Source organism: Rhinolophus hipposideros, assembly GCF_964194185.1.
Source record: "Rhinolophus hipposideros genome assembly, chromosome: 16".
In the NCBI taxonomy this organism is placed as follows: domain Eukaryota; kingdom Metazoa; phylum Chordata; class Mammalia; order Chiroptera; family Rhinolophidae; genus Rhinolophus; species Rhinolophus hipposideros.
This window is the reverse complement of record NC_138062.1, coordinates 31200263-31226966: the sequence shown is the minus strand read 5'-3', so window position 1 is coordinate 31226966 and position 26704 is coordinate 31200263. Positions and strand designations below refer to the sequence as shown.

At 51.2% G+C, this 26704-nt stretch overlaps 1 protein-coding gene across 1 annotated transcript in view; it reads left to right on the top strand.

The window, feature by feature from the left end:
- XKR6 (XK related 6) overlaps positions 1-26704 on the top strand; it is a gene marked incomplete at its 5' end in the record, with an annotated part of 252241 nt that overhangs the window by 206504 nt on the left and 19033 nt on the right. Inside the window, one exon of the mRNA XM_081077643.1 lies at positions 23495-23691. Within this exon, the coding sequence (XP_080933769.1) occupies positions 23495-23691 (197 nt within the window). The remainder of the gene's footprint in view (positions 1-23494; positions 23692-26704) is intronic.

The following is a 26704-nucleotide window of genomic DNA, read 5'->3' as shown; positions in this document are numbered from 1 at the left end:
TTGGAATCCAGGACTGATCCCAAAGTTCATGGTCTGCTCCCTTCATTCATTCACTCAATACATGTTTATTCAGGGCCTACTTTGCACCAGGCACTGTTTTGGGCTCTGGGGATTCACCCTGAGCAAAATCCCTGCCCTTGGGACGTGATCATTCTAGTCAGGCCATATAAACAGGTATCTATTTCAACAATGGAGAATCGCAGCGTGGTAACAATGGCTTGGAGAAAAATAGCGCAGAAAGAGGCAGGAGGAGTGTTCAAAGGGAGGGTTGCTCTTTTATATAAATAGGATGGTTGCTCTTTTATATAAACCTTGCTTGCTGGTTTATATAGAACCACCTTGCTGATAAACTGAGGCCTGAAGGGAAGAGTCATGCATGTCTCTGGGGAAAGAACATGGTGGGAACCGCTGGTGCAAAGTCTCGGAGGTAGGAGCAGGCCTGCTTGTGGGGCTGGAACCCAGTGAATGAGGGAAAGAGTTGGGAAGTGTCTGGGAGGAAGCAGGGTGCCTTTGTCAAGACTGTGGTCGAGACTCTGAGTGAGCTGGCAGCAGCTGGATGGGGCTGAGCCGTGGAGCAGAGGTGGCTGTACTGGCTACTCTAGTCTACTGACTGCAGGGGCGGGGGTGTTTGCATGGGGACCAGTGAGGACGCTCAGGCTCAAAGGCAGCTGCTTCTTGGAAATTCGCACAGGGGCCAACGCTGAGATCCTGTCTAGCTTCAGAAAACAGACAAACCAGAACATCAGCCTAGAAAAAGAGCAGAGGAGATAAAAGATATTACAACAAATCCCCTTCCAACCAAGCTCTAAAGATGCAACATGTAAAAAAAATAAACAAAAATACACTTGCACCTTCTCATTCCTGGCCACAGCTCCGGAAGGAGGCAGTCAGGTACTTCTACCTGTCAGAGCGCCTGGGGACATATTACTCTTGGGGTTCGCTGCAGCCTGACCCCAAGTCCCACAGCTGCAAATTGGCCAAGGAATTGGGGGCTGCAGAAGCACAGAGCAATTCTGTCACCCAAAGCGGTTTAGGGACCTGAATTGTATTATGCTATTTAATAACCTCTCCATTGTATGGTAATATTACGCTTTGAAAAAGCATTTAAGCCTACTTAGGGTTTGCATTTTCTTACCCCTTAAAAAAGATTGAAAATACCTAGCGCTCTCAGGGGGCGCCCCTCCTCCCTGCTCAGGCACCCACGCCAAAGGTGTGGTTAGGCCAAGACTTCTTTCATTGTACTTCAAAGAACAGCACGCAGTAAGATCCAGCATTTTAAGGGAGAAGGTGCTTGATGCTCTCCCCCTGAATCAAAGGTATAGATTTTACTCTAAAAAAAGGTGGTGTATAATTAGACATGCCTTTGTGTCTGGTGAATACTAAATGCTCCCTTTTTATTGTCAATGAAATAAGAAAGATTCTCCTGGCCTTTGGCATGGTGAGAAGTCCAGCCACAGTCACTGGCCTTCTTTCTCACGACACTCCCCGAGCCAGCAGGATCACTCCTTCCTGACAGAAGAACAGGGGAATTGTGGGCAAATGAAGTGACCACGGCCCCACATCAAAAAAGGTAAAAAGGGGTAAACTGGAGTGCACAGTTTCAGTTTTCCAACCTGCTGGGCCACGGTGGCCTCCCTATCAGACTTAGGTGCAATTGTGCCAGGATGACCTAATGGCATTCTCAAGCCAGGTACATCCTAGTCTAGGGGGGTCCACATGAATGAGCTTCAGGCCCAAGGGACCGTCTTCAAATTCTCTTGGATTTCTCATTCATTTACTCATGGGATGTTACCATGTCTCCCTCTATGTGTCAGACTGGTATCTGGATTCTGCTTACAGGAGTCCCACCCCTGGTTCTTGTTTCTCCTGCCAGCCCATCACCAGTCAGCCAGGGGGTCACGCAGCAATCTGTCTAAAAGCCATTCTGTGTCATCAGCTTCCCTCCACCTTACCACGAGCACCCTCATTCAAGCTACCACCCTCTCTTTTCTGGACTATTGCCAATTGGCTGTCCCCAAGGCCTTCCAGCTTCCCACTATTTGGGACACAAAAGCCAGAGTGATCTTCTTAATTGGTAAATTGGATCTTGCTGCTTCGCCGTTTAAATCTTAGTGGCTTCCTTTTGTACTTAAAAAAACAAAAAACCAAAAAATCCCAGCTTCTCAGGTGGGCTCATTGGCTTGCTTCTGCTTTCCTCTCTGACCTCTTGAGATGTCATTTGCTGTTCCCTGTTCATTTGACTCGGCCATTCTGAACCTCTCGTTGGCCCCCCAGTCCAAGACCTGGTTGCTCACCCTGCCCTCTGCCCAGAGTGCTCTTACCCTAGATCTCTGTGTAGCTGACTCCTTGTCATTCAGTTCTCGGGGCAAATGTCCCTTCCTCAGAGAAGCCTCCCTGACTGGTCAGTCCTGGCCACACCCTCACCCTAGTTTTGTTTTCTTGATAGAGTTTACTGTTTATTTGCTTACATGTTTCTTTCTTGCCTGCGGCTAGAATGCCGGGGACATCCCAAGCTCCTAGAACAGGTTCTGCCACGTACATAATAGGACCTTACATAATGGTTGTTGAAGGAGTGAATGGATGGGGCGAGGAGGGAGGGAGCGAATGAATGAAAATTCAGGCCTTGGGACCTTGAGGCAGGTGGCTTTGGTGTCAGACTTGAGGTTCCGGTTGTCTGTGACCTTGGACAGATCTTGTTACATCTCTGAGCCTCTGTTTCCTTATCTGTAAATTGAGAACAACCCTCCCTTGCTGGGCTGTGAGGATCAAATAAGATAACTGCCTAAGTGGCAGACTGCCTGACCCACAGTGGAAATCCGATGAGTTTTCATTTTCTTCCTCTCCGTGGAGACGCGGGATCATTCCCTGATCAAAGGAAAGGCTTCCGCTCGCACTTTAATCAGGTTCTCTCTTGCCTTAGGGGAACTCATACATCTTTTCCCCAGGCCTGGGGCTGTCAAGGGTAATGCCTCTCACGCAGCCTGATGGGTTCGTGGGCTTCATTGAGGGTTCCCTTGACATCCTGGAGGAAACTACCTGAAACGACCTGTCATATCTGAATCCACCTGCCTAGGGGAAGACCTCTGTGGATCCCCAGTCAGGAGGCAGCCTGGACCAGGGGCAGGAGGAAGGCAGGGCCAGGGCGAGGCTGAGGCAGACAAGGCACCTTAAGGAGGACCTCACTTTCAGGGTTGTGCAAGCATAGAGTCACCCCGAGAGTGAGCGCCGCCTTAATTTCTGTCCGCTGTGTGCCTCCTAGCCTCAGTCAAGTCCTTTTCCTGGTCACAGAAGCTCCTGTTTGGAAGGGACACTGAGAACTACCTCCCAGCCATTCTCAGATTCCTCCCAGAGCATTCCTGCCTTAGAAACACAGAGGAGAAGGCCAAAGGAGTGTCCAGCTCCACATATGGTTCCTTCCTTTGTCTCTTCCTCCTGTCTTTTCTGATACTGGTCTTTATGGACGGAATGTTTGTGTCCCACCAAAATTCATGTGTTGAAGACTCCTAATGTGACGGTGTTTGGAGATGGACCCTTTGGGAGGTGGTAGGTTTATGAGGCTGGGTCATGAGGCTGGTGCCCCATGATGAAATTGTGTCCTTATAAGAAGATGAGACCAGAGCTCTCTCCCCCATGTGAAGGCACGGCAAGAAGCGCCCTCACTGAGAACCGGTCTTGGACCTTCCAGCCTCCAGAACTGTGAGAAGTAGGTGTCTGTGATTTAAGCCACCCAGTCTGCTGAGCTGACTAACACACTGGGCACAGCCAGTCTCCGTGTGATGTCTACCAGTCGCGTCTATTGCCCCCTGCCCTTTGGGGCTACAGAAAACAAGTGTGGCCCTTTCTATGTGGCTGCAGAGGGAGCCCAGTTCCCTTCTCATTTCTGTGGTCTCCATGCTCACTGTAAAGTGGGGAAAGGAGAGGTACCAGAGAAAGCCTTTAGCCATCCTGGAGAGCAGGGAAAGCCACATGAACCATCATTATCTCCGGCCGAGCCCATGTCTGGGGAATTACAGAGCAGACAGGTACTCAGGGTGATCCAAAAGAGCTGGTTGGAACTCAGGACATCAGCACCCGCTTCTGGCAGCAGGAGCCCTGGAGAGGTGTGTCCTCCAGTCTCCAAGAGGGTTAGGCCACATTTTCAGGTTTAATGTTTTCCCACTGAAGTATAGACAGAGCTTTTTGCACAAAAGGAGGTACCCCTTCCCCAAAGCAGGGATACTCCCCGGCCTTGCTGCCAAAGCCTCAGAGCTGGATAACCGTAATGACAATTATCCTCGATGCCTCTGTTCTACCTGTTTCCTCTCTCCAGAGGCTCTCAGACTCTGTGTTACTTTATCAGTTGAGCTCACCATTTCTCTGTAGGATAAGAAGGAGTGAGTCGTCAAAGATGAGAAAATGCAGGCACAAACAGGCACGACCTTCCTCAGCTAGCAACCCAGCCTGCTTCTCCAGTTGGAAAAAGAGAACGCTAGTGTAGGTGACAGCTACAGACCATTCTACTTCCAGCTTTTCTGACTTCTACCCCAGAGAGAAGCAAGCACGTGCCTTCCCAGGTGATGGCAGTCTCCTCCTAAGCTACCCGCCTTGCCAGAGGGTATCCAGATCTCAGGATGACCCCTGCCCAGAATAGCTCTACCTGGGCCCTCCTGGGAGAACAGTATCACCTACCAGGCAGCTCATTGTCACTTTTGATTTAACCAAATGAAGCACAGTGAAAACCAAGATGAAGTCCTAATCACATAATTACATTAGTGCCGGCTCCAAAGAGGCAGCAGGCTCCTCGAGTCCCACGGTTTGGTCCTCTGTTTCCCAGGCTCCTCACAGATGGCACATGTAGAACATTCCTTTTCCAGATGACTTACCTTGGTGGAGAACTGAACCTCATCCAGACGGAGAACTGAACCTCCTGGAAGAGCCGTGCAGAGTCCTCGTGGAGGCTATTTTGAGATTCAGGGATTAGATAGATAGCGAGAAGAGTCATTTGATCTTCTAGCCTGACACACACAAAGGCAACTGAGGCCCAGAGCAGGCGAGTGACTTACCCAAGGTCACACAGCACACAACCAGACCGACACACTTTCAAAATCACTGTAGGTTTCTTCTTTTTGTTTCAGTGTAGTAGATTTAGAAAACGTCAATGTTCAATTACGAATCTAACTATAATTCAGTAGTTTTTTAAACAGTTAAAAACTACAGTTAAAAAAAAAGAATGGTAATATTGGGAGTCATTCTGAGATTAGGTATACTGGTTCTTAACTTGGTTTGGTTCAAGTTCCCGGACCAAAACTAACTGACTCTGAGCTGTGTGGATTGCCCCAGTCTCCAGGTGGATGGTTCTGAGGAGAGAAGGAGAGGCCGCCCCGGACAGGGCGAAGACAGTGTTGGCATGCCAGGGAGGGATGGGAACGCGCCTCAGGGACTGAGATTGGGCCTCCGAGCAGGGAATCAGCAGCTCTTGGCAGGTGAAGTCTCCATCTGGCCTGCAGTCCCCTCTCGTTTTTTCTTCCTGCCGACGACTGTGCACCGGTATCCCAGGGTCTGCCTGTCTGTCTCCTGGGAGGCCGCCAGACGTTAACACTTAATCCCCCAGGCACGCGGAGCCTGGCACTGCCAAGGAGTGAGTGGGGCATGGGGTGCGCCCTGGACCTCAGGTCTCCTTCAGGCAGATGCCTAGCTCTGTGGCCCTCAGCGAGTGGGAGGAACTATAAGATGGGAATGGGTCCTTCCTTCTGCTGGGGACACAGACGGGAGAGAGGCCTCGCCTGTATCTGAGAAGCTGAAGGCACTTTAAATTCCAAATTCCAATTCAATCTCCCTCTTTCTCCCCACGAGCCACTGGGGTGGAGGGTGGTGTGGGAGGTACAGAGAAGGTAGCCAGCCATTTTCCCGTGATTATTGGCTTTGGTCTCGCTCAAGTCTTTGGCTAGACGCTCTTCTTTCTTTCACAACTGCCAAGTTTCTCCTGGAAAGCCCCACTGGTGGCTACAGACTCCCGATCCCCTGGGGCTTGTTGGGGCCAGCAACGGACGTGGGAATAGCTGTCTTCCCAGTGGTGTCTACCCATCATTGTGCCTTGATGGCCCTCCCTGCTGACATGTGCTTGGGCTCTCAGGTCAGGGCATGGGCTCTTCAACCTCTCCCACCTTGGGGTGCGCTCTTGGCCCCCTTGGGGAGCCTCTCCTCCGAGTGGGGTGCAGGCCTCAGTCCCCACTTTGTAAGATGAGTGGAGCTGGCATCCCAGGGCAGAGAAGATGGGTCCCACAGCAGGGTAGAGACAGGGCAAGCTGCTAATGTCACCCCACCATCCACCCGGTAGTGTCTCAGGCAAGACAGAAATAAAGAGAAATGAAGCCAAGTAAACAACTCCTGGGATAAGGAAGATACTCTAGCCCTCAGGCACCAGATAAGGCTTCTGTAGATTTACTCTCTAGGGCCAATGTGAGGCAAATTGTGAGAGTAACAAAGTGGCCCCAGCTCTCCTTTCTTCACCCTTGCCACTGGCAACACCTGGGCCCTGAGAAGACCCGTGAGGGAAGGCAGCAGACAGCAGGAAAAATGCAGGCTGGGAGCCAGGAGACCTGGGATGAATCACCATCAGGGACATTTCTCTTGGCCTCAGTTTTCTTCATCTGTAAAGGAAATGGTTGGATTCCTGCCCATTCTAACTCTAACTTTCTGTTATTCTTGCAAAGGGAGACAGGATGTGTTACCTCATTTGGTTTCAATCAACGGAATGACTGCCTAACAGCAGGAAGGGATCAGAACTTGAACCCCTGGGTTTGGAACCCTCTGCCCTCATTCTGCTCCCCACCCCACCCCCTTTCAGATGACCACAAGGCCTGGCATTCATGCCGCCACCATTTGCTGAATGAATAGTGCAGACCTCTTTCTCCACAGATGGTGCTAGGACTCCATTCATTTTCAAGGACTTCCGTAACAAAGTACCACAGACTGGGGAGTGTAAACAACAGAATCTCATGTTTTCCCAGTTATGGAGGCTGGACAACCAACATCAAGGTGCTGGCAGGGTTGGGGTCTGCTGAAGCCTGTCTTCCTGGCTTGTAAACAACCACTTTCTCTCTGTGTCCTCACGTGGCCCGCTGTGTACGCACAGAGGGAGAGACCCGTCTTCTCACAAGGACACCTGGCGTAGGGCCCCACCCTTATGATGTCATTTTACTTTAATCACCTCCTTAAATGCCTGACCTCCAAATACAGTCACAGTAGGGGTCAGGGCTTCAACATATGAATAGGGTGGGGGACACCATTCAGTCCATGACAGACTCCTAGGCAGACATTTCTGGAGTGACTTCTCTGTAAACAGCGGGACAGTATTGCATGGTTGAAGCTGGGGAGAGCTACCAGAGCCTCCACGACGGTGGAAAATGGTATAGGAGATCCCAAAGCCAGCCTGGGCTGCTGTGCGTGACCTCAAGTGTCCTGGTGGGTGAAACTCAATGAGTCAGCCTCTTTCAGCCTAAGGGTCCGCGTGTATAAAAGGGGAATAATGATACCTACTTCATCTACATCATATACGCAAAGGAAACACTAATGGGAAAGTGCAGTGAATCACGTGTTGGTTGCTCTGTCTGGTTGGGGGAAAGGTTTGTCTTTTGGGTCCGAGTATGGGTTTTGTGGCTGGTCAGGCAGACTTTTCTCTACAGAAAGGTGACCTTGTGAGAGCAAGGCAAGGCCAATGTTTCCTGTAGAAGACAGGATTAGTGGGTACTGTGCTGCAGTGGGAGCCCGTTATGTTGTCTGAAACGCCAGCTGCCAGGAACCATCAATCCTTTTATTTTAAGCATTTATCTCCGCTGTTGGGAGGGATAATACCTTAAGCCACTATCATCTTAGTGTGAATTAGCTCCAGCAATTTTTCTCTTCTGTGACAGGAGGGATTTGAGGAGCATGAGTCCTATGTGGGATGCGGGAGGGGTCAAGAATGGGGAGGTGGGCTCCTGGCGGGCCCTTGGCACCTGCAGGGGTGGGAGGAGCCTGGCTAAGCTGTGTCAGAAGGAAAGAACAGCTTGATCAACTGGGTGACTTTTCCAGTGCTTTCCCTGGGGCAGCCTGCAGTCTCAGGCATCCACTGGTTTAGTCACCATTCATTCATTCATTCATTCATTTATTCACAGAAATTAACTGAGCACCAGCCATGAGCCCAGCCTTGTGTAGACAAGTCGTTATTCTAGGAGCTCATGGTCTTGTGAAGGAGGCGGAAGGAAAAACTGTGACTACATTATAGTGTGCTGAGTGCCGCAGCGGCAGGTGCTGGTGGAGAAGGGGGCAGAGGAGGGTACCATCCTCTCCTCAGAGGTGCAGCGATAGGGGAGAAGTCAGAGTGAATTCCCATAAGTGATGTTCGGGCTGGGTCTTGAATGAGATGACGGAGAAGGGCATCCCAGGAGCTGGCAGAGTATGAACAAAACGAGTGAGGAAGGGTTTGGCTTAGGATGTGCTGAGAGGTAGTGTCTTGGGATGGCTCATAAGAAGGAGCCCCACTTCCTCTCTGGGACCCCCTGGGGCTGGGGAGTCTCGCCACCCCAGCTCTGACCTTGTGGCCTGGTGGGCCTGCTGCTCACGGACAAATGTGGCTTTGGTGCCAGGCTCTGTCCAAAGTGGTGCCAGTGGGACTCTCTGCAGGGGCAACAGGAGCTGGGAGGTCTCATCCAGTGCTGGGGAGGTCCAGGCAGTGTTAATTCAACGAAAGTTGCTGACAGCTGGGGAGACTAGCACCCAAATCGGGAGCCTGCGGAGATGACCCCGTCAGCCCATTCAGCCAACGTCAGCCAAGGCCTGCTGTGTGCCTGCCACTGCATGGGTTGGCTGCTGCAGGTCACAAGGATGGGAAGCTGGGCCGCTGTGCTCCTGGAGCTTCCCCTTGGTGGGGAAGAGAGACAAGCCCCAGGGATGCCACTAGATGGACAGTATGGGTACAGCAAGGTGGGAACAATGACCCCACACAGTCCTGGGCCTGCTCCCTGGGGACTGGGTTTAGGCCCCTTTCCCTGTGAGGAGGACCATGGATCTGTTTAGGGGCTGGCCCAGCATCATGGCTCCCACCCTCTCGCCCAAGGCCCAAAGTAATCACTGCATGGCCATTGCATCCCTCCCAGCATTTTGACAAGGTGACATCACATTGAAATGAACATGCAGGGCTGTACAGAAAGAGGAAGTGGCCAGTGCAGGCGGGGGAGACCAGGATCTATAGACTGGGCTCTCCTCTGCCTGTCACAGTGAGCCTTGGACAAATTTCTCTGTGCCCCAGTTTCTTCCCTATAAAAGGGAAGACCCATGTTCCTGGCATTTTTCTGGGTATCTGTCAGAGCAATGGAGCCACATAGCTTGGGTTCAAGTCCCAGCTGTGCCGCCTACCTCATGTGTGACCTTAGGCAAGTTACTTGACTTCCTTGTGCCTCAGTTTCTTCATCTGCAAAATGGGACTGATAGACCCTACCTCACAGATCATGGTAAGTGAGTGATACACATGACACATGTAGACGGTATGAGGCATATATCTGCAGAGAGAGAGAGACAATCTTGAAAACCAATAGCAAAGTCAGAGCAGTCACACTTCAGGTTGCTCGTGTATTGAATGGTACAATAATAGTAGCTGCCTGGTGGGGCAGCCATGAGAATTAAATAAGATGGCATGTGAGAAACTTTCAGCAAACTGCCTACCTCATAGAAAATGTTCAAGAATTACTCATGGGCAACCTTGGGAGGGGGATAGTTTATCCAGCGAGCGAAGGGTCTGTGGTGCTGACCGACTCTATCAGATGCTCTTGTCCTCTCAAATTCTGTTCAAAATGTGCTGAGGTATGAATTAATGAATTATTAAGCACTCTCTGTCTGAGGGAGGAGATGAGGCTTTCTGTTCCTGTTATGTGTTCTTAGATGAAGACTGTCATATGAACATAAGCGCTGAAAGAGAATCCACAAGAGCTCTGTATCCCAAAGCCAGCCTGGGCTGCTGAGCATGACCTCTCTTGTGTCTGGCTTTGGGGAGGCTGGACTGCCCAGGGCACTGGGGAGCGGGATGTGGCCTTGCATTACCTGGCCGTGCGTTCGATGATGTGGAAACATCACTGGCATCCTGGCTGGGACAATGCAAACTCAACTAACTGCCACTTTCTATTTCTATTTCCAGCCTGTTTCCCTGGGAGGCCCCAGGAAACAGTGCACATGACCTGTCTGGCTTCCCAGTCTGAGGACGGAAGCCTGGATATGAAAGAGGGCTTGGATGAGCAGGTGCTGAGCCTCTCCTTGTAGGGAAGCAGCCTGCAGGATGGGTAGGTGGGGGTGGCCTGGCAGAGATGGCCCACGTCCTGCAGGGTGACCCCTGATCCTTGCAAAGATCCTTGCGTAGTAGACCAGACCCTACAAGGTGTGCAGGTCAATGTAATGCCAGGGCTTGAGAGCTCAGCCGCACTTATCTGCTCATTTCACAAAGAAGAAAACCCAGGGGGAAGAATATTCCCAAGGCCACAGAGCTAGGACGTGGTGGCAGCAGGGCAGCCTTGAGACCAGGGTCAAATCCACCAGTGGGTTGTCACATGGATTACTCAGTCTATTTCCCAACTCACTACTGGCGGCGTTCACTGCTAGAAGGAGGTTTCCGGAGCTTAAAAACGCAACATGCATGGCATTGTTACAGTGGTCGCATCCACCACTGCGACCAACAGGGTCCTCAGATGGGGAGGCAGCGTGACACAGAGGAGGGAGGGCTGGGTCCCTGTGCCTAGTGCAGTGCCTGGCATGCAGTAGGTGCTCAATTGTGGCTACTGCATGCTTGAATACAGTTAGGAGGGGGCTGGATTGCCGCAGTGGAGCACTCGTGAAAATCTGAAAGGGACAAGTTTAGAGCAAATGAAAGGACAAGATGGCCCACGGGAAGAACAAACCAATAGGGTACCTTATCCCCACGAGGTAGTGTGGGTAAGCCCAAAAACTTCCCTGAGCATTTCAGATTAATTCAGTCACCACAGATCCACTGTGGGCCAGAAAAGGGAACTGAAATGTTTTAGCCACACGCTGAACCTGAGGCGTGTGACAAAGGCACAGGCAAGTCCTCCTGCCACGTATACAGGGTTCCTTACAGCCACTGTACTTGGTGGGCTCATTTTTATGTTTATCAAAATTCAAAGCCCCTGGCAAAGTGCAGGTGACCTTACTTTGAGTCAGTGGGTCCCCTCTCAAAGTTATGAGGTACTCTGAACAGCCACTAATGTTTTCCCTCATTTAAACAGAGCCCATCTCCCCCTGTTCTACAGGGCAGCCTGTGTGCTCGTGCACTGCCTCGAATTCTAGCACATCCTCTGTTTACCAGGATGCAGGCAGAGCAACACCAATTATCAGAAGTCATCAGCTCTAGTATGGGGGACAGTGAAGTGGCCCTTGCCACTGTGGTCATGGCAGTGGTCCCAATTCCAAGGCGGCACCAGCAATGGGGTTACTTGTGTGGTTGGGAGAGAGCCTGTGGTGGCGCGAGGGAGGAATAGTACGTACTGTCTCTCACTCATTCAGGACTGGGCCTTCGGCTGCGCCTGGTGAGGCTTGAGGAAAGGGGAGGGAGGGAGCAGGGAAGGGACCCCCATGAGCAGCTCTGGGCGCCAGCTCCCAGTACCCCTAGTGGAGAGTGGGTGCTGACCCGGATTCTGGAGAAGAGGAAGGCTTTCCCCATACCTGTTCTGGTAGCTTGGAATATAAATGTATGAACTTTCTAGAGCTCAAGGATTTTAGTAACAGGCTGGCTGCCCAAATGGTTCATTCATTCATGAGACAAACACTGAATGCCTACCACATACCTGGAGTGTACCATGCACCAGGTATGCAAAATAAACCACCACCCAGAAACTGGATTTCTGCCCTTCTGGGGGCTTGTAATTGGGAACAAGAAAAGCATTTCTCCAATGTGTAGGTTTGCCAAGGTGTGTCGATCTTTTTAATCAACTTCTTGCAGAGTCTCAGAGCAGGGGCAGTGGCCTGAGCCCCACTCTGCTGGTGGGGACGTGAGGCAGGGGCCGGTGTAGCACGTTATGCCCTCCTGAGCCCTGGGATGTTGGTGGATGCGTAGGCCACTGTGCGACCAAGACCCTACATCCAGGAAGACTCCTGGGTGACACCCACTGTGGCTGCCTCCCTTCCCTGAAGCTTTACGGTGCTTCCCCGTCCGTTTTCCCCTGGGCCTCTGCAAAGAAATGCCATTTCATGCCTGTTCTTTCAGATGTGTGCCCTGAGCCCGCCACCATTGCTCAGCTGATGGCAGGGACGCTGGAGAGAAGGACTAAAAATAGCTTCGATTTGACACGCTGCTTTCAGGGTCTGAGCTGGCAGCTGGTCCCCCACCTCTCCTCCATGCTGAAAGCAGCTCAGCTGGAGTGTGTGTGGGGGGGGGGGAAGGGGGCTTCCAGGGCCAGCCAAGCAGTGGAAGGTTCTGAGTCCATTCTCATACTTAGAAAGAGCTTATAGCCCACTGCCGGAGCTGTGTTGGTACACAATTCCTGCTGTGCCAGGCTTGGGGATCCCTTCAGCCTCCCAGACCTTGCATTTTGGGTGGTTTTAAGGGAGTCTGCAGATGGGGCTTGTGTGTGGATACACAGGTGTATATGGCTGCGTGGGCATTTGGGTACCTGTGATAAACTGCTAGGGCCGAGAGGGCCCCTGGCACATCCATCCCGTCACCCATGAGCTGTGAGTGTCTGACATCCGACAGCCCCAGTAAATTTGCTTCTCTCTTCTTAAACTGTCTGAGAGGGGCAGAAACCCCGTCCTGTTGGAGTGTTATCCTGCCATACTGGTTGGTAAGTTCTCTCTCGTGTCCAGCCCAAATCTTTCCTGCTTTAATTGAGCTCCTGTGCCTGTTCTGGTCGTCTACCTGGGTGAAAATCTATTTCATGTATTGGGAGCTAGGGTTGTAGGCATTCCTCGGTCAAATGAGACCAGGGTCTAAATTCACTGTAGCACCTCTGATTGGATGGCTACCATGGTGGGCTAGGGGCACCGGGTGGGCAGACGTCCCTCCTTGGGGTTAGAATCTAGCTGGAGGGCATCTCTGTACATAAGTGACTCCGGTTCAGTGTGGACTGCGTGCAGAGCCATGATAGTGGAGGTGAGAGGCCTCTGGTGTGGACAGCAGAGGCATGTAACAAACAGAAGCTTAAATGGGGCTTTCCCGCTTGGGCATGCTAATTAACCCCCCTGAGCCTCAGTTTCCTGGTCTGTAAAATAGGGCTAGTGGATGATTTAATTCATAGGGTTGTTGAAAGGAGTAAATGACGTGGGGAGAGAGAGGGAATGAGAGAAAAGTAATGAACAGGAGAATGTAGTGTTTGGAGTTGGCGGCATACTCTCTGGAGTCCTCCTACCTGGTATGAATCTCAGTAGCTACGTCCTTGGGCGCCCTCTTGCTTCAGTTTCTGCATCTGTAGACAATCATAGTGCTTTTGGGTTAAATGACTTACTATGATTGGAGCACTTACATTGTTCCTGGCACCTAGGGAGAACCCAATAAATGGGCACTGTTACTAGACTGAGGAGCCAATGTCTTGGGAGGGATGGGAAGGGAAATAACTTGACCTGGGCATGGCGTAAGGCGTGTGGAGGGAAGCTGGACCCTGCTCCTACCTGCATGCCATTGGCTCTGTGCCCAGGTAGGCACCGCCGTGGTTGTTCCCTGGGTCCTAGAGCTGGAGCAAGGAGCAGCACAGAGCACGAATCCTTCCAGCTCTTCCAGACCTCCTGGGCATCGGCCCTGACTTGTCAGCTCTGCAGGCAGTGGGAACGGCATAAGCAAAGACATCAAGGTGGGCACATACCAGGAAGGTCTGGGAATGAAGAGCCATCAGGTGTGGCCAGGGGGCAGGGAGCAGGAATGGGACAGGGAGGTGGGGAAGGCAGGAGACTGACTACCTAGATGCAGGGCCAAGGGGGAGCCACCTGGGTCTCTAAATCTAAGTTAGCCTCAATTTCCTCATCTGGAAAATGGGAATGGTGATCACTGTAACCTGGCAGAGGTTTGCAGGCTGTTCCCTGATCCTGTCAGTGACAAGTCAGGTGCTGGTCCGGAAGAGCTAGAAGGACGTTCGCTCTGTCCTGCTGCTTGCTCCTGCTCCAGGACTCTAGGGAAGAGCCACGGGGCTCCTGCCTGAGCACAGAGTCATTGGCATGCAGGTAGGAGCACAGCCATTTTGTCACAGCAAACTGGGAGCTCCCCCCATCAGCACCTTCCCTGGTGGCACCTGGGGACCCAGCTCAGCCGTTCTCACCAGGCGATGTGCCCCAGAGCAGCAAGGTTCCCACACAAGCCCTAGGCAGCCCAGGACCCTGAAACACCCCCACCCGTCCTTTGGGCCATGTGCTCCTACAGCCACTTCATGGCCACCTGGCCCTAGACCTCCCCAGCCCTAGGATATGGTCACGAATGGGAAGAATGCGTGGGAGGAAACCGCTCCACCCCTAGATGGATGGGCCCGACAAGAATCCAGATCTTACAATCTCACAACCGCTCTCCACACCTTTACTGCTATCAGACAGGTCAGGAGTTCCAAATAAACCGGACCTGGGTGGAGGGAAGTGAATCTAGTGAACAGTGCCGAGGGGCGCTTCGCAAGTTCAGAGATCAGTGAGCTCTTGGTGCTCTGGTGGCAGCAGCCCAGCTCTAGCCTTAGATATTGGGGGCAGCATGTCATGGGATTTTGAACGCCCCGTACCCTCTCACTTCCCAGTAATTGCAGTGGCCCTGCTCTCTCTGAGGGGGTTCATAGTACTGAGAAGAGCCCCATGGCTTGATTTGATGTGGGTTTGGCTTTTCCTCTGAGTCCTCATGTCTGCTGCGATGATAGTGAATGGCCAGGATCAGGCGGCCCTGGGGGACAGGAGGCGGGATGCAGGCGGGCGCCCACCTCCTCAGTAATCCAGGGCTGGTTGTGACTCGGGGCGGGGGGTGATCGTGTGCCTACAGGTGTCTGTACGGGGGGGGGACTTAGACATGTGTAGCGTGTACATGCATGTGGCTGTTTGTATGTGTGGGTCTCTGGGCTGCGTGGGACACAGTGTGTGGCCATGTGGGTGGAGGAACTTCGTGTGTAGTCAGCGTGCACACACCAGGAATGTACAGTGTGTATGTGTGTCTATGTGTGGTGCTTGTGTGGAGTGTGTTTCTGTAGGTGGTGTGTGCATGGGTGCAGTGGTGTGTAAGTGTACGTGTGCGAGAGAGCTCGTGCACCACGCCCACCCAGGATAAGGGTAAAGGTGCCTCGGGGTGGTCCCAGACGCATGGCTACTTGTATTTAAATGCAACAAGAATGTAAAGGCATTCTTTTAGAGCAGCCCTCCAGGTGAATAACTGTATCATGACTTTCAGAGTAAAAGTGTCTTGTCTTTGAGGTCAGCTTTCTGGGTCTTTCCATACAGAGCTGGAGGGGTCAGAGTGCAGCGCCAGCCATGGCCACCCTGCAGGCCTGGCTGCTGTTGGTGGGTGCAGCTCAGGCTCAGGGCCAGAGCTATGAAAGGGCCGTTGGGGGTCTGAGCACTTCTGGCGAGACCCTAGAAGCCCCGGGAGGGGGATGGCAGGAGCTGTGTTGTGTGGTTTTGTTCCAGCTCTGCTGCCAGGGCAGCACCTGCAGATGCCCACAAGGAGGGAACGTCAGTGGGCCCTTGTGCAGAACCTGGTCTCCTCCCCCCAACCCTCTCCGGAGCCTGCTTTGCACTGTGGGACGCAGGTGAGATGCGGGTCTACCATGGCCTCCACCAAGCATATGCCCAGCAGATTTCTAGTGGCTTCCTGGGGTTGTATCCCTTCCCTGACTGGCATGAGGGCTCTGGAGGGGCAGCCTTAGCACAGTGACACCTGCTGGCCCTGTGCCAGGAGACCTGCACACAGAAGGGAAGGCAAGCCTGGGATGGTAAGTAACTTAAGGCTGGAGTCCAGTCTGTGTCATGGCAAGGTCTGCTTGTACCTCCTGCTTCATGATGCCGCCTCTCATCTCAGGTTCTTCCTTCCCTTCCCAGGGGACGTTTGAAGGACCAAGGTCAGCCTGGGTCTTAGGCACCCTCTGAGGCAACCACCATGCCCAGGGTGGGATAGAAGAGCTTACAGAATTGGGTTCCCCAAAAAGGTACTTCCTAAGTAAGTGGTGAGAGCTAGAGATTGCTAAGACTTCCCCCGGTATGTTGGCTACCTAAATACACAATAAGATCCCTAGCCTGCACCCAGCAATCCCCCCTCTATAGCTGGTTTGGCCCAAGGGGGCCTCTGGAGAGCTAGGGCCTAGCTCTACCTTAAATCCCTGTAGCCACTACCCATTCATTCCCTATCCAGCCTCAGGGCCACCCCAGGGGGAGTCATTGCCCCACAACTATTCCTCACCCCCACCCTGAGATGTCACCTGCAGAATCTTCCCCTCAATGGTTGGGTCCAAGGGGACTTTGGCCAAGGGAGAAGGAGCAAGAAGGAGTGGCAAGGTGGGAAGTCTTATTGCCTCACCTTTGCTCGGGTTCTTCCTGCCTTCCTTCATGATGAGTTGGAAATTTTGAGAGTTCTGTATATATTCTGGGTACAAGTGTTTTGTTAGATATGTGACTTGAAAATATTTTCTGCTCGTGTGTAGCTTGTCTTTTCATTCTCTTAACAATATCATTCATGGAGCAAAAGTTTTTAATTTTGATAGAAGCCAATTCATTGATTTTTCGCCCCTCTTTTATGGATCTGCTTTTGCTATCCTGTTTAAGAATGTTTTGCCTAGTGCAGGGTCACAAAGATTTCTCCTATGTTTTCTCTTAAAAGTTTTACAATTTTACATTTTAATCTATGGTATATTTTAAGTTAGTTGTGGCCTATGAATGACTAATTGTTCCTACATCATTTGTTAAAAAGACATCTTTCCTCCATGGAATTATCTTTGCACCTTTGTCAAAAATCAATTGAAGGACCAAGGCCAGACTGGGTCTTAGGCACCCAGTCTGTGCGTGTGCATGTGTGGGTCTGTTTCTGGACTCTGTTCTGTTTCATTGATCTGTGTTTCTCTCTCTTTGCCAATACCACAGTTTTAATTACTGTAGCTTTATAGTAAGGTCTAATGTAGTGTGAATTCTTTAATTTTGTTCTTTGGTTTCAAAATTGTTTTGGCTGTTCTCATTCCTTTGCCTTTTCATATAAATTTTAGAATCTGCTTGTCTGTATCTACAAAAATATACTGCTGAGGTCTTTATTGAAATTGTGTTAAATCTGTAGATCAATTTGGGGAGAATTGTCATTATACTGTCACTATATTGAGTCTTTTAATCCATGAACATGGTATGGACCTATATCATTTAGATTTTCTTTGATTTCTTTTATTCGTGTGTTGTAGCTTCAGCTACAAATCCTGTACCTTTTATTAGATTCATTTTTAAGCATTTTATTTTGGGGGGCTAATTTAAATGCTATATATCTTCTAAATTTCAATTTCTAATTATTCATTTGCAGTGCATAGAAATACATTTAATTTTTATATGCTGACCTGTGTCATGAGACTTTGCTGAACTTACTAAGTAGTTCTGGAAGCTGTTTGTATATTCCTTGGGATTTTCTATTTAGACAATCAGGTCATTTACAAATAAGGATAGTCTTACTTCTTTCTTTGTAATCTGCATATACTTTATTTCTTTTTCTTGACGTATTGCAGTGGCTGGGACTTCTAGTATGATGTTGAATAGGAGTGGTGAGAGCAGGCGTCATTGCCTTGCTCCTATCTTAAGAGGAAAGAATTCAGTCTTCTATCATATTCAGTATTAACTGTGGGTTTTGCAGATGCCCTTCATCTATGTCAGGTTAAGAAAGTTCTCTTCTATTATATTTCCAGTTTGCTGAGAGTTTTCTGAAAATCATGAATGGATGTTGAATTCTGTCAAATGCTTTCTCCACCAATGTGATGTGTGGTTTTTCTCATTAATATCATTGATTACATTGATTGATATATGAATATCAAACCTACCTTATATTCCCAAGATAAATCCCAGTTGGCTATGGTATGTCATTATTTCTGTATATCATTGGATTTGATTTGTTAATATTTTGTTGAAGTTTTTGCACCTATGTTTAGGAGGATATTGTTTATAGTTTTATTTTCTTGTATGGTATTTGTCTGGCTTTGATATTAGAATTATGCTGGCCTCATAAAATAAGTGGGGAAGTGTTCTTTCCTCTTTTATTTTTCTGGAAAAAAGTGTGTAGAATTGGTGCTATTTCTACCTTACGTGTTTAGTAGAGCTTACTATTTTTCTTAAAGAGGTTTCTCTAAGCTTCAGGCCTCACAACCTCGACTCAGCCATGTTTGGGGCTTTGAAGGTACGTTGTTCTCTACAGTCACAGGTTTCAAAATGCTGTTTCTGAGAACACCATAAGAAGCAGCAGGGCACTGTAGGCCCAGATGGGCAAACCTATTCAGCCTCCTACGCCTTGCAGAAATCACTTATTTCCTATCCAGCCGGTGTCAGGAAGAGCTAACTCCCAGTGGGGCTACTTAGTTTGGGGAAGACCGTCTCCAATTTTCCTGAATCATGACTGGCTGTGTGATTTTGGGGAGATCACTCAGCCCCTCTGAGCCTCAGATGAGCCAATGGGAAAAAGGAAACGACAAATGTCTCCCTCAAAGTGCTAGTGTAAAAGTGAAAATGTTCTCAGAGAACTAGAGAGTTTTCCTGGTAGGAGGTATAAGGAGCTTTAAACAATTCCATGGTGTGCAAAGTAAGGGGAGGAGATAGAATTGGGAAGAGAATAAGCAGACTGGGCTGGAAGAAAGGCAGGAGGAGAGCACCTCGGGGAGGGCTGGGGCAGACCTAGCTGCCATCTGTGGCTTCCGGTCTCCCATATATTCCCACAGGCATCTCGTTTGAGCCCCCTGCGACCCTCCAAGAGGGCATGACTGCATGCGTTTATTCGTGCAGCATGTCCTGAGGTTCTACTCTGACCCAGGCATTTTATAGATGAAGAAACTGAGGCTTAGAAAGTTTAGGAAACAGTCTCCAAGGTAACACAGCCAGTGACAGAACTGGAAGAGTTGTTTTGGGCAAACTATGCTTTTCCACTATACGAAGTTCAGAGGAAAAGAGACAAATGGTCCACCTCTGAGAGGTATGTGGGGAGGAGTTAAGAGCACTGGTCCCAAAGCCAGACTGCTGGTCAACCACTTACTTAGCTGGGCAAATTGAAGCACATTTCTTAACCTCAGTGCTTCAGTTGCCCTCTGTAAAATGAGGGTAATATTGCGTCTGTAAGGTTGTTGTGAGAATTAAGTGAGTGCAAAATGCTCAGAGCAGTGCCTGGCTCATGTGAGTGCCATGCAAACCTCAGGTATTAGTATTGGTAACGATGCTAGGCCATACCTTTGGCCCTGTGGAACCACCCACTTAAAGAAGGGTGGTTTTAAAACGTCGGTGGAAGCTCAGGGATCCTCCTGTCTGGCCCTGAGATGGGTGAATGTGACACACTTCCTCCCTGCTGTGACACCCATTTCATGATGCAATGCTCTTAAGAGAGAGGTGGTGTGTCAGGAGGTGCAAGCAAACCCGGAGGAGGAGATTTGGGTGTCTTCTCTCCCCGACTGCCTCCTGAGGGAGCTGATTTTTCCGGAACCTGCCAGAAAGGGGGAGAAGGTGCGGGTTTGGGGGAGCAGCAGCCCACCTTGTGTCTCCTGCAGATGCCCTGCCTTCCTGTAGGGACTCACACATCTGCGCTTGCCCCTCGGCCTCACCTGCCACCCCGACGCTGCCATAACGTAGGGTGCTGGACCTCAGGAGGCCGTTGGCTGGGGATGAGATCACCGCCTGGAGCAGCCTTCCTGCGTGGCTTAGGGTCTGGCACCACCTTGTGGCCATAGGCTAGGGCTGTCTTTGCACAGGGGCTGGGGGCTTACTTAGCAACAGGCAGCTAGCTAGGTGGGTGTCGCAGAGATGGCTTAGACCCACTCTGGATTTTACACGTTCCCCTCAATTGTCTGCTGAGAACCAAGGATTTAAGGATAGAAGAGGAATTTGCAGGAGCCAGAGGGAGCGGAACAGATAGAAGGCACTTGATTGGGAAATCCTGAACTGGACTCCCCTATGGAAGGCTGTGTGGCGCGGTTTCCAAATTTGGTTTCAGACTTGATCCTGGTGTGCTCTGGCTCCCGACATCTGTTTGCTTATCAGCACTGGGGGAGAGGCTCTGGCTCTGCCCAGTCCCCTCCTCCTTTCTACCCATACCACAGGATGCTGTCAAAGAGGAAATTGGAGGTTGGTTTCTCTGCAGGCATTACACTTGAATCAGCATGTTCCGGGCTCGTTGGCTTCCACTGTCCTGGCCATGATGGGCAGAGGGCCTTGTTGCTTAGGGGAAATGGGGGGTAGAGGGTCAGCTCAAATGCTCCTTTTGCCCTGGTCGGGCAGACCGAGGTGACTCTAAGTGTTGGCGTTACTTACCTTGGCCTGGGGCCTGGATGTGTAGCCTTGGCTCTGCCACAGAACCGTTCTGCCCCCTTGGGCCACTTTGGGAGGCTAGGAGAGGCAGAGTCTGCCGTCTGAGTGGACCCCTGAAAGAGTTCAGATTTGTGGTCTTGTCCTATGGTGCTGTATATTGCAAGTGCCACATGTGGGCAGAGCTGAGTTTGGGTTCATGGAGACCACATCTGACCTGTGAGACCCCCGGCACCAAGGCTCTGCTGGGCACATGGCTGTTCTGGGTGCTAATACCGAACCTCTGGACTCATAGGCCTCAGCCAGTGTACCCCTGCCCCCCAAGCCACCATCAGATCTGATCAATCTGACCCTTCCTGCCACCCCAATTCTCGCCAAACTCTTTATGACCAGGTCTCCTTACAGCGGGCCCTCACTGCCCAGGTTTCTTTTTGCCATCGCCTCTTCTACTTGGTTCTCTCCTTCAGGCCCCACATTTTGACACGGCTTCCCTCTCCTTTCTCTCTCTTTCCATTCCCTCCCACATCTCTTTCTCTGTCTCTCTTTTCATGTCCCTTCTCTGAGTGTATATGTGTCTTTCTCTCTGTCACCCTCTCTCTGTCTCTCTCCATCTCTGTCTTTCTCTCTTTGTCTCTCTCCATCTCTCTTTGTCTCTGTCTCTGTCTGTCTGTCTGTCTGTCTCTCTTTCTCTCTATCAGCGGCCCTATAGCTTTACAGATCAGGTACAACAACCTCCTTGCCCTTTTCCAAGCCTCTTCCCTGGCCCCTTGATTTGGAGAACTTACAGACTGAGGCAGAGAGAGAGACAATGACTCGTGGGCAGTACCACAGCCAGTAAGTGACAGAACCCGGAACACAACCAGAATTCAACACTTCATTGCACTTCAGAGCCCCGGTTTCCCCATGGGTTAAATGACGATAACTGGCCTGCCCCACAAGGCCTGTCAGGAACCCCAAGAGGTGATGGACCCGGAAGTACCAGCCCTTCTCCCACACTCTCCCTCCCTGACAGTCCCCCTGCAGTGCCTTCTTCTCTTTAGTTTCCAGCAGGACTGTTTCTCCGCTCACTCTTGGGAGTGTATCTGGAGGGAAATAAGGTGTCAGTCCCAGCTGCCCTGGGTGGGACCTTCAGACCTATAGCACCCAAATGCTCTTAATCTGGCGAGAAAGTCACAGCATCCTTTGCCAGGTGTTGGATGTGTGCACATTGCTGCCCTCGTGTTTGTTGGAGGTCACAAAGGGCTGCTTTGCGTCCCGATGCACGCTCTAGGGGACCCTGAAGCATGTGTCCCTCCTTGGGGGTCCAGTCTGTGATTCATGCCCTGGAGGGAGGCCCGCTGTTCCGTTCTAGAGGTGGGGAGGAGCATCACTTTACAGTTTTTAAATTATCTTACAAATGTCTGCTTTTATGTGTTTGCTTTTAAAGTGTGGGCTTCTGTCATATTGAGGCAAGGTTTTGTGGGCAACACCCCATCTGCTGTTGCTCCTGGGGCAATACGGAGCCCCCCTCAGAGACTTGCTTTGTGATCTCCTCATAACTGTGCCGCACCTGTGGGCATGGGCCACCCACAGGTGCTGCGATAGTGTCACCCCACCAGGACTCCTCAGCCCTTGGGAGGGTGGCTTCCTTCTATATCCAGAGGCACTGGGGACACAGTGTGAACAACAGACCACCTCACGTGCTCCACAGGAGACACGAAAGACATGAAAAGGGGGGAGAGAGAATGGGGAGTGAGGCTGGAGGGGCAGGCAGGGTCCCATGAGACAGGGGAGTGGGTGGGGATGGGTTTGAGTCTAAGCATTATGGGAAGCCATGGAAGGGTTGAAAGAAGGGGTGACGTGATTGCATTTATGATTCTCAGAGAGCACCTTGGCTGCTTTGTGAAGAGTAGATGGTTCTGGGGCCAGAGTAGGCACCGGAAAATCAGGGAGGAGGCTTTTGCTTCGATCCAGGCGGAGGAATGGTGATGGGTATCAGGCTGGCGGTGGCGATGGGACAGAGAGATGGGGCTCAGCAGCCCCCAGCGGGCACGTGACAATGCCCCAAGACAGTGGGGACTACAGAGGGTGTCCCCCCTGCTCTCAGCCTCTCTCATTCAAGCTTGGTTGCCATTGTAGAGAAGGCACCATGATACACATTCCCAGGGGACGGTCAGGGACGCGCGTGTGGGTCTGTCCTGCTGATGTTCGCCCCGGTGTGTGGGTTGTGTTCTCGATCTTAAGTGAGCCACAGAACCCTGCTTTCTGAAGCTTGCTTTTGGCCCACTGCTGCCACTTCCTCTGGCTCTGGCCTGGCCTCAGAGACCGCTGGCCGCCTTCGAGGAAACTTCCCCTTTACTGGTTTGGAGACAGCTCCTGAAAGTTCAGATAAAAGTAAGGCGTGGGGTTTTCTTATGTGGACCCCGTGTGTGTGCCCACCACTCATAGTACCTCCCTCATCTCCCCCACCGACTCTGTGATGCTGCGATGCTTTTCCCCATGTGAAAGAAGAGTAAAAGCACATGGAGTTGGAATAATCAGTCCAAGGTCCCATTAGCAAATGACACAGTTGGGATTTGAACCCAGAGCCCTGTCCTTCACCTGAACCCTCTTCCTTTGCCCCACTCCTCTTTGACGGAGTGGCGTCACGGCATCTGTGTGACTGCGCCTGGGCCACACCTGGACAGAGGCTCATCACAGGCTCTGTGTCTCATGGTGTAGAAGGGAGCACACGAACTTTCCCCTCTAATGGCTTGGGGCTAGCCCCCAGTTGCTCCACATCCAGCTAGGGAGCCCTGGCTAATCCCAGTCTCTTCTAAGTGGGAATCACACCTGCCTGCCGCCTGGGACCCAGCCAGCCAGTGGTGTTCAGTAGACGCTCTACAAACACTACCCCGAAGCCTTAGCACTGTGTCTGTGTCCTGGGCTGGGGGGACCCCCTACAGCCGGTTCAAGAATCTGGAAAACCTCAGAGTGAAGGAAGGGACACCAGCATAGGCAGCTCCGGTTTTGGGGGGCGGCATGGCCCTTCCAGAGCCCCCACCCCTACCCACACTCTGTTCTGTCCTGTCTTTCTCGGCAGGTATATCCGCACCATGTACCTGGGGATTCAGAGCCAGCGGCAGAAAGAACACCAGCGACGCTTCTACTGGGCTATGATGTACGAATATGCAGACGTCAACATGTTGCGCCTCCTTGAGACCTTCCTGGAGAGCGCCCCCCAACTGGTGCTACAGCTCTGCATAATGATCCAGAAGAACAGCGCCGAGACTCTGCCCTGTGAGTGCCCTACCCCCCAGCAGCCTGGGGAAATCACCTTCTTTGGGGCTGGGACAGGCCCCCATTCCATCTGGGGACCACCTGGCGGCCACCTCTACACACTCAGTGCCCAGTGCCCTCTATGGGTGTCGCCCACCCTGGCTCCTGAGCCCTCGTGGGGCCCCAGCCCCTATATGGTGCTGACCTGGCCCACCCCAAGCACGCCTGAGTGGCACAGCCATTTCCCAAGCACACGTGTGTGAGTCTGCAAGCCTGCTCACGGCCACTTTGTTCACATGAGCAGAGCAGAATCGGGGTCTCGAATGTCCCTGGGAATGGCAGAGTGGAGGACCCTGGTCTCCCAGTTGGGGAGGAAGGGCCCCTGTCCTTTGGTGCTGGCCTGGGCTGGGGTGTTCGAATATATATAGGGTGGGAGAGATGGCCTACAAGTAGCATGTGACAAAAAGACTAAATCACGTTAGGCAGCAGTCTCAGAGATTTTTAAGCTGTGGTGCTCTTGCTGCAAATCAAAGCTTAAGTAGAAGCCCCATTTATAAAATAGGCTTCAGTAGCTTTGTTCTAGCTAGACGGGGGAGTCCAGAGTTTGGTGCACTCTGCCCACTGGCCTCTCTCCCCCCTCCTGGCCCCTGTGGCCTCTGATGGTCTCCAAGAAGCCCCCCAGAGCCCAGTCCAGACAGCACTGGTCTCTACAGCCACAAGAAGTCCCTGGATGCCAGCCTGGCTGCCCGAGAAGCCCTTGCGAGGTTAGACTTCCCTGATCTAACTCTAAGGCAGAGTCTCACACCAGGTCCCCAACGGTCAGACCAGTTTTGCTCTCCCAGCCCTGAGGGAGCCCTCAAAGCCTCCTTTCCTCTTTATATAATGGTGCAGCGACAATAATACCTGCCTTTTAGGGGTATGCAGTGGTGTCATGCACATAGGTCACTTTGTAAACTGTTAAGCTCCGCTGGCACCTAGGGGCTGTGTCGATCATTTCCCGGGCCTCGTGGTAAGTGGCGAGGACAAGGTCCTAGGGAGACTTTGGCCCTGTGTGTCATCTCTGCCCAAGACTTTGTGCCGAGCCTGTCCTTTGACAGTTTCTCAGATTATAAACACAGAGAGGCTAGATGGGAAATCTCTGCAGAGGAAACGCAAGGGGCAGCAGATGTGGCTTCCTGGGGGCCCTAGTGGGAGCCCAGCGCAGCCAAGGTCAGTGAAGGCTGAGGGCTGCCTGCATGTGCTGCCACCTGCAGGCGCCTGGCAAGAGCTGGCGTGACAAGGGTCATGTGCTCCGAGGACTCAATCCCTGCCCCTTCCTCCTGCTTCCCACTCTTTTTTGTGCCAGCCACTCAGAGGTTGGGTGAGCCTTTGCCCATGCTTGTTTGGGGTGCAGAATAGGTGTTTCTTGAAATAGGCTTTCGTGGTTAAACACATGTGCGAACCGCTGGGTTAAACAACGCTCAGTGGCAATCTTTGCCGTTAGGTTGTGAATTCCCAAGACAAGCGTTAGCAGGGTTGATGGGAAGCAAGGACACCTGCCGTCACCGAGCCCAGACCGCAAGGGGCGTGGCGTTTTGCTCATGCTTCACCTTCTCGAGTGGCTGCTCATCCCCAGATCATTTTGTTATGACGATAGATGTCTTCCCTCATTTACACCCGAAAAGCTGCATGACATGCATGCACTTTACAGAAAATCAGAAATTGGATGAGGGGAGAGAAAGTCTGCGAACTTGGAAAGGACCTGTTGGGGACATGGAAGCCGTGTGAGTGCTTGGAGTGTGGCAGCATGGAAAGACAGGAGTGGCTCCCGTCCTGCTACTTGATAGCTGTTTGACCTTTGGGGGGTTACTGAGCCTTTCTGTTCCTCTCGTTTCTGAAATGGCGAAAATATTAGAACCTACCACAGAGGGTTGTTATGAGCATTGAATGACATGACAAATGTCGAGTGCCTCGTACAGCATCTGGCCGTTTTGGTGGTGGTGGTGGTAGAGCTTTTTTTTCTTCTCATTTTTTTAATTGTAGATACACGTCCTGCAAGCTTTACTAGTGGATCCGTGGCTGATTGGCTGGCCTTTGATGATACCTGTCTAGTTTATACCATTAATGCTAATAGATGGTTAGAAGGATCACTCTCACTTTCGTAGGCGAGCGCTCCATTGATCTTGCCCAATGCCAGTCTCTCCCACTTCTGTCATCTCTCTGCCTCCTTGTCCTTACTTATCTGTGGTTATCCGGAACCTGAAGGTAGAGCCCCCTCCGATCCCAGAACAGGGCCAGCTGGCGTGGTGCAGACCAGCCCTGCTTAGGGGACACACATGGGGAATATGCTTCTCCCTAGGGCAAGGGCTTCTCTCTGAGAGGATCAAATGCTGATTTGACTTGTTCTCATAAACGGCACTCCACCATGCAGCACTTTACAGGTGTCCTGTTAGCCTGTGAGTAGGGCCTGGGCAGATGCTGGGAGAGGATACCTAAACAGGCACTTTTTGTTGGTGTCAAGAAACTCTAACGTCATGACTTCAGTTTCCAAAGTGATTTGGAGTGACAGAACCTTTAGAACTGAAGAGGCCAATCAAGGCCCTTTAACCCACATTCCTTGTTTAACATAACACAGAGAGGTAAGTGAGTTGCCCAAGGTAACCAGCAAGAAAGGCACTCAGAAAAGTCTCCTCTTCATGCTGCATTGGACCTGCAGCTGAGATGGTAGGGCAGCATCTATGGGATGTGTTTCAAACACCAAGGCTTGCCCAGGTAGCCCCACACACACACATACCTGGCCATCAATAACCACGGGTATCTAGTCTCCAGTTTATACAAAAATAAGCGTTTTTACTAAGACAAGGAAGTGTGAGAAAATATTAAACCCTGCCTTTAAATATTGGTTTTCTTTTAAACAAGCGTTAAGTGCTAAGATTCGATTAGGGCTCTTTCTGTCTCTGGCATTAACCTCCCTGATAAGTTTTCTTTCTTCACTTCAATTGCTAGCTCCTTTTATATCAAAAACGCTTCCAGTGACTTGTACCTTAGCTTTGCA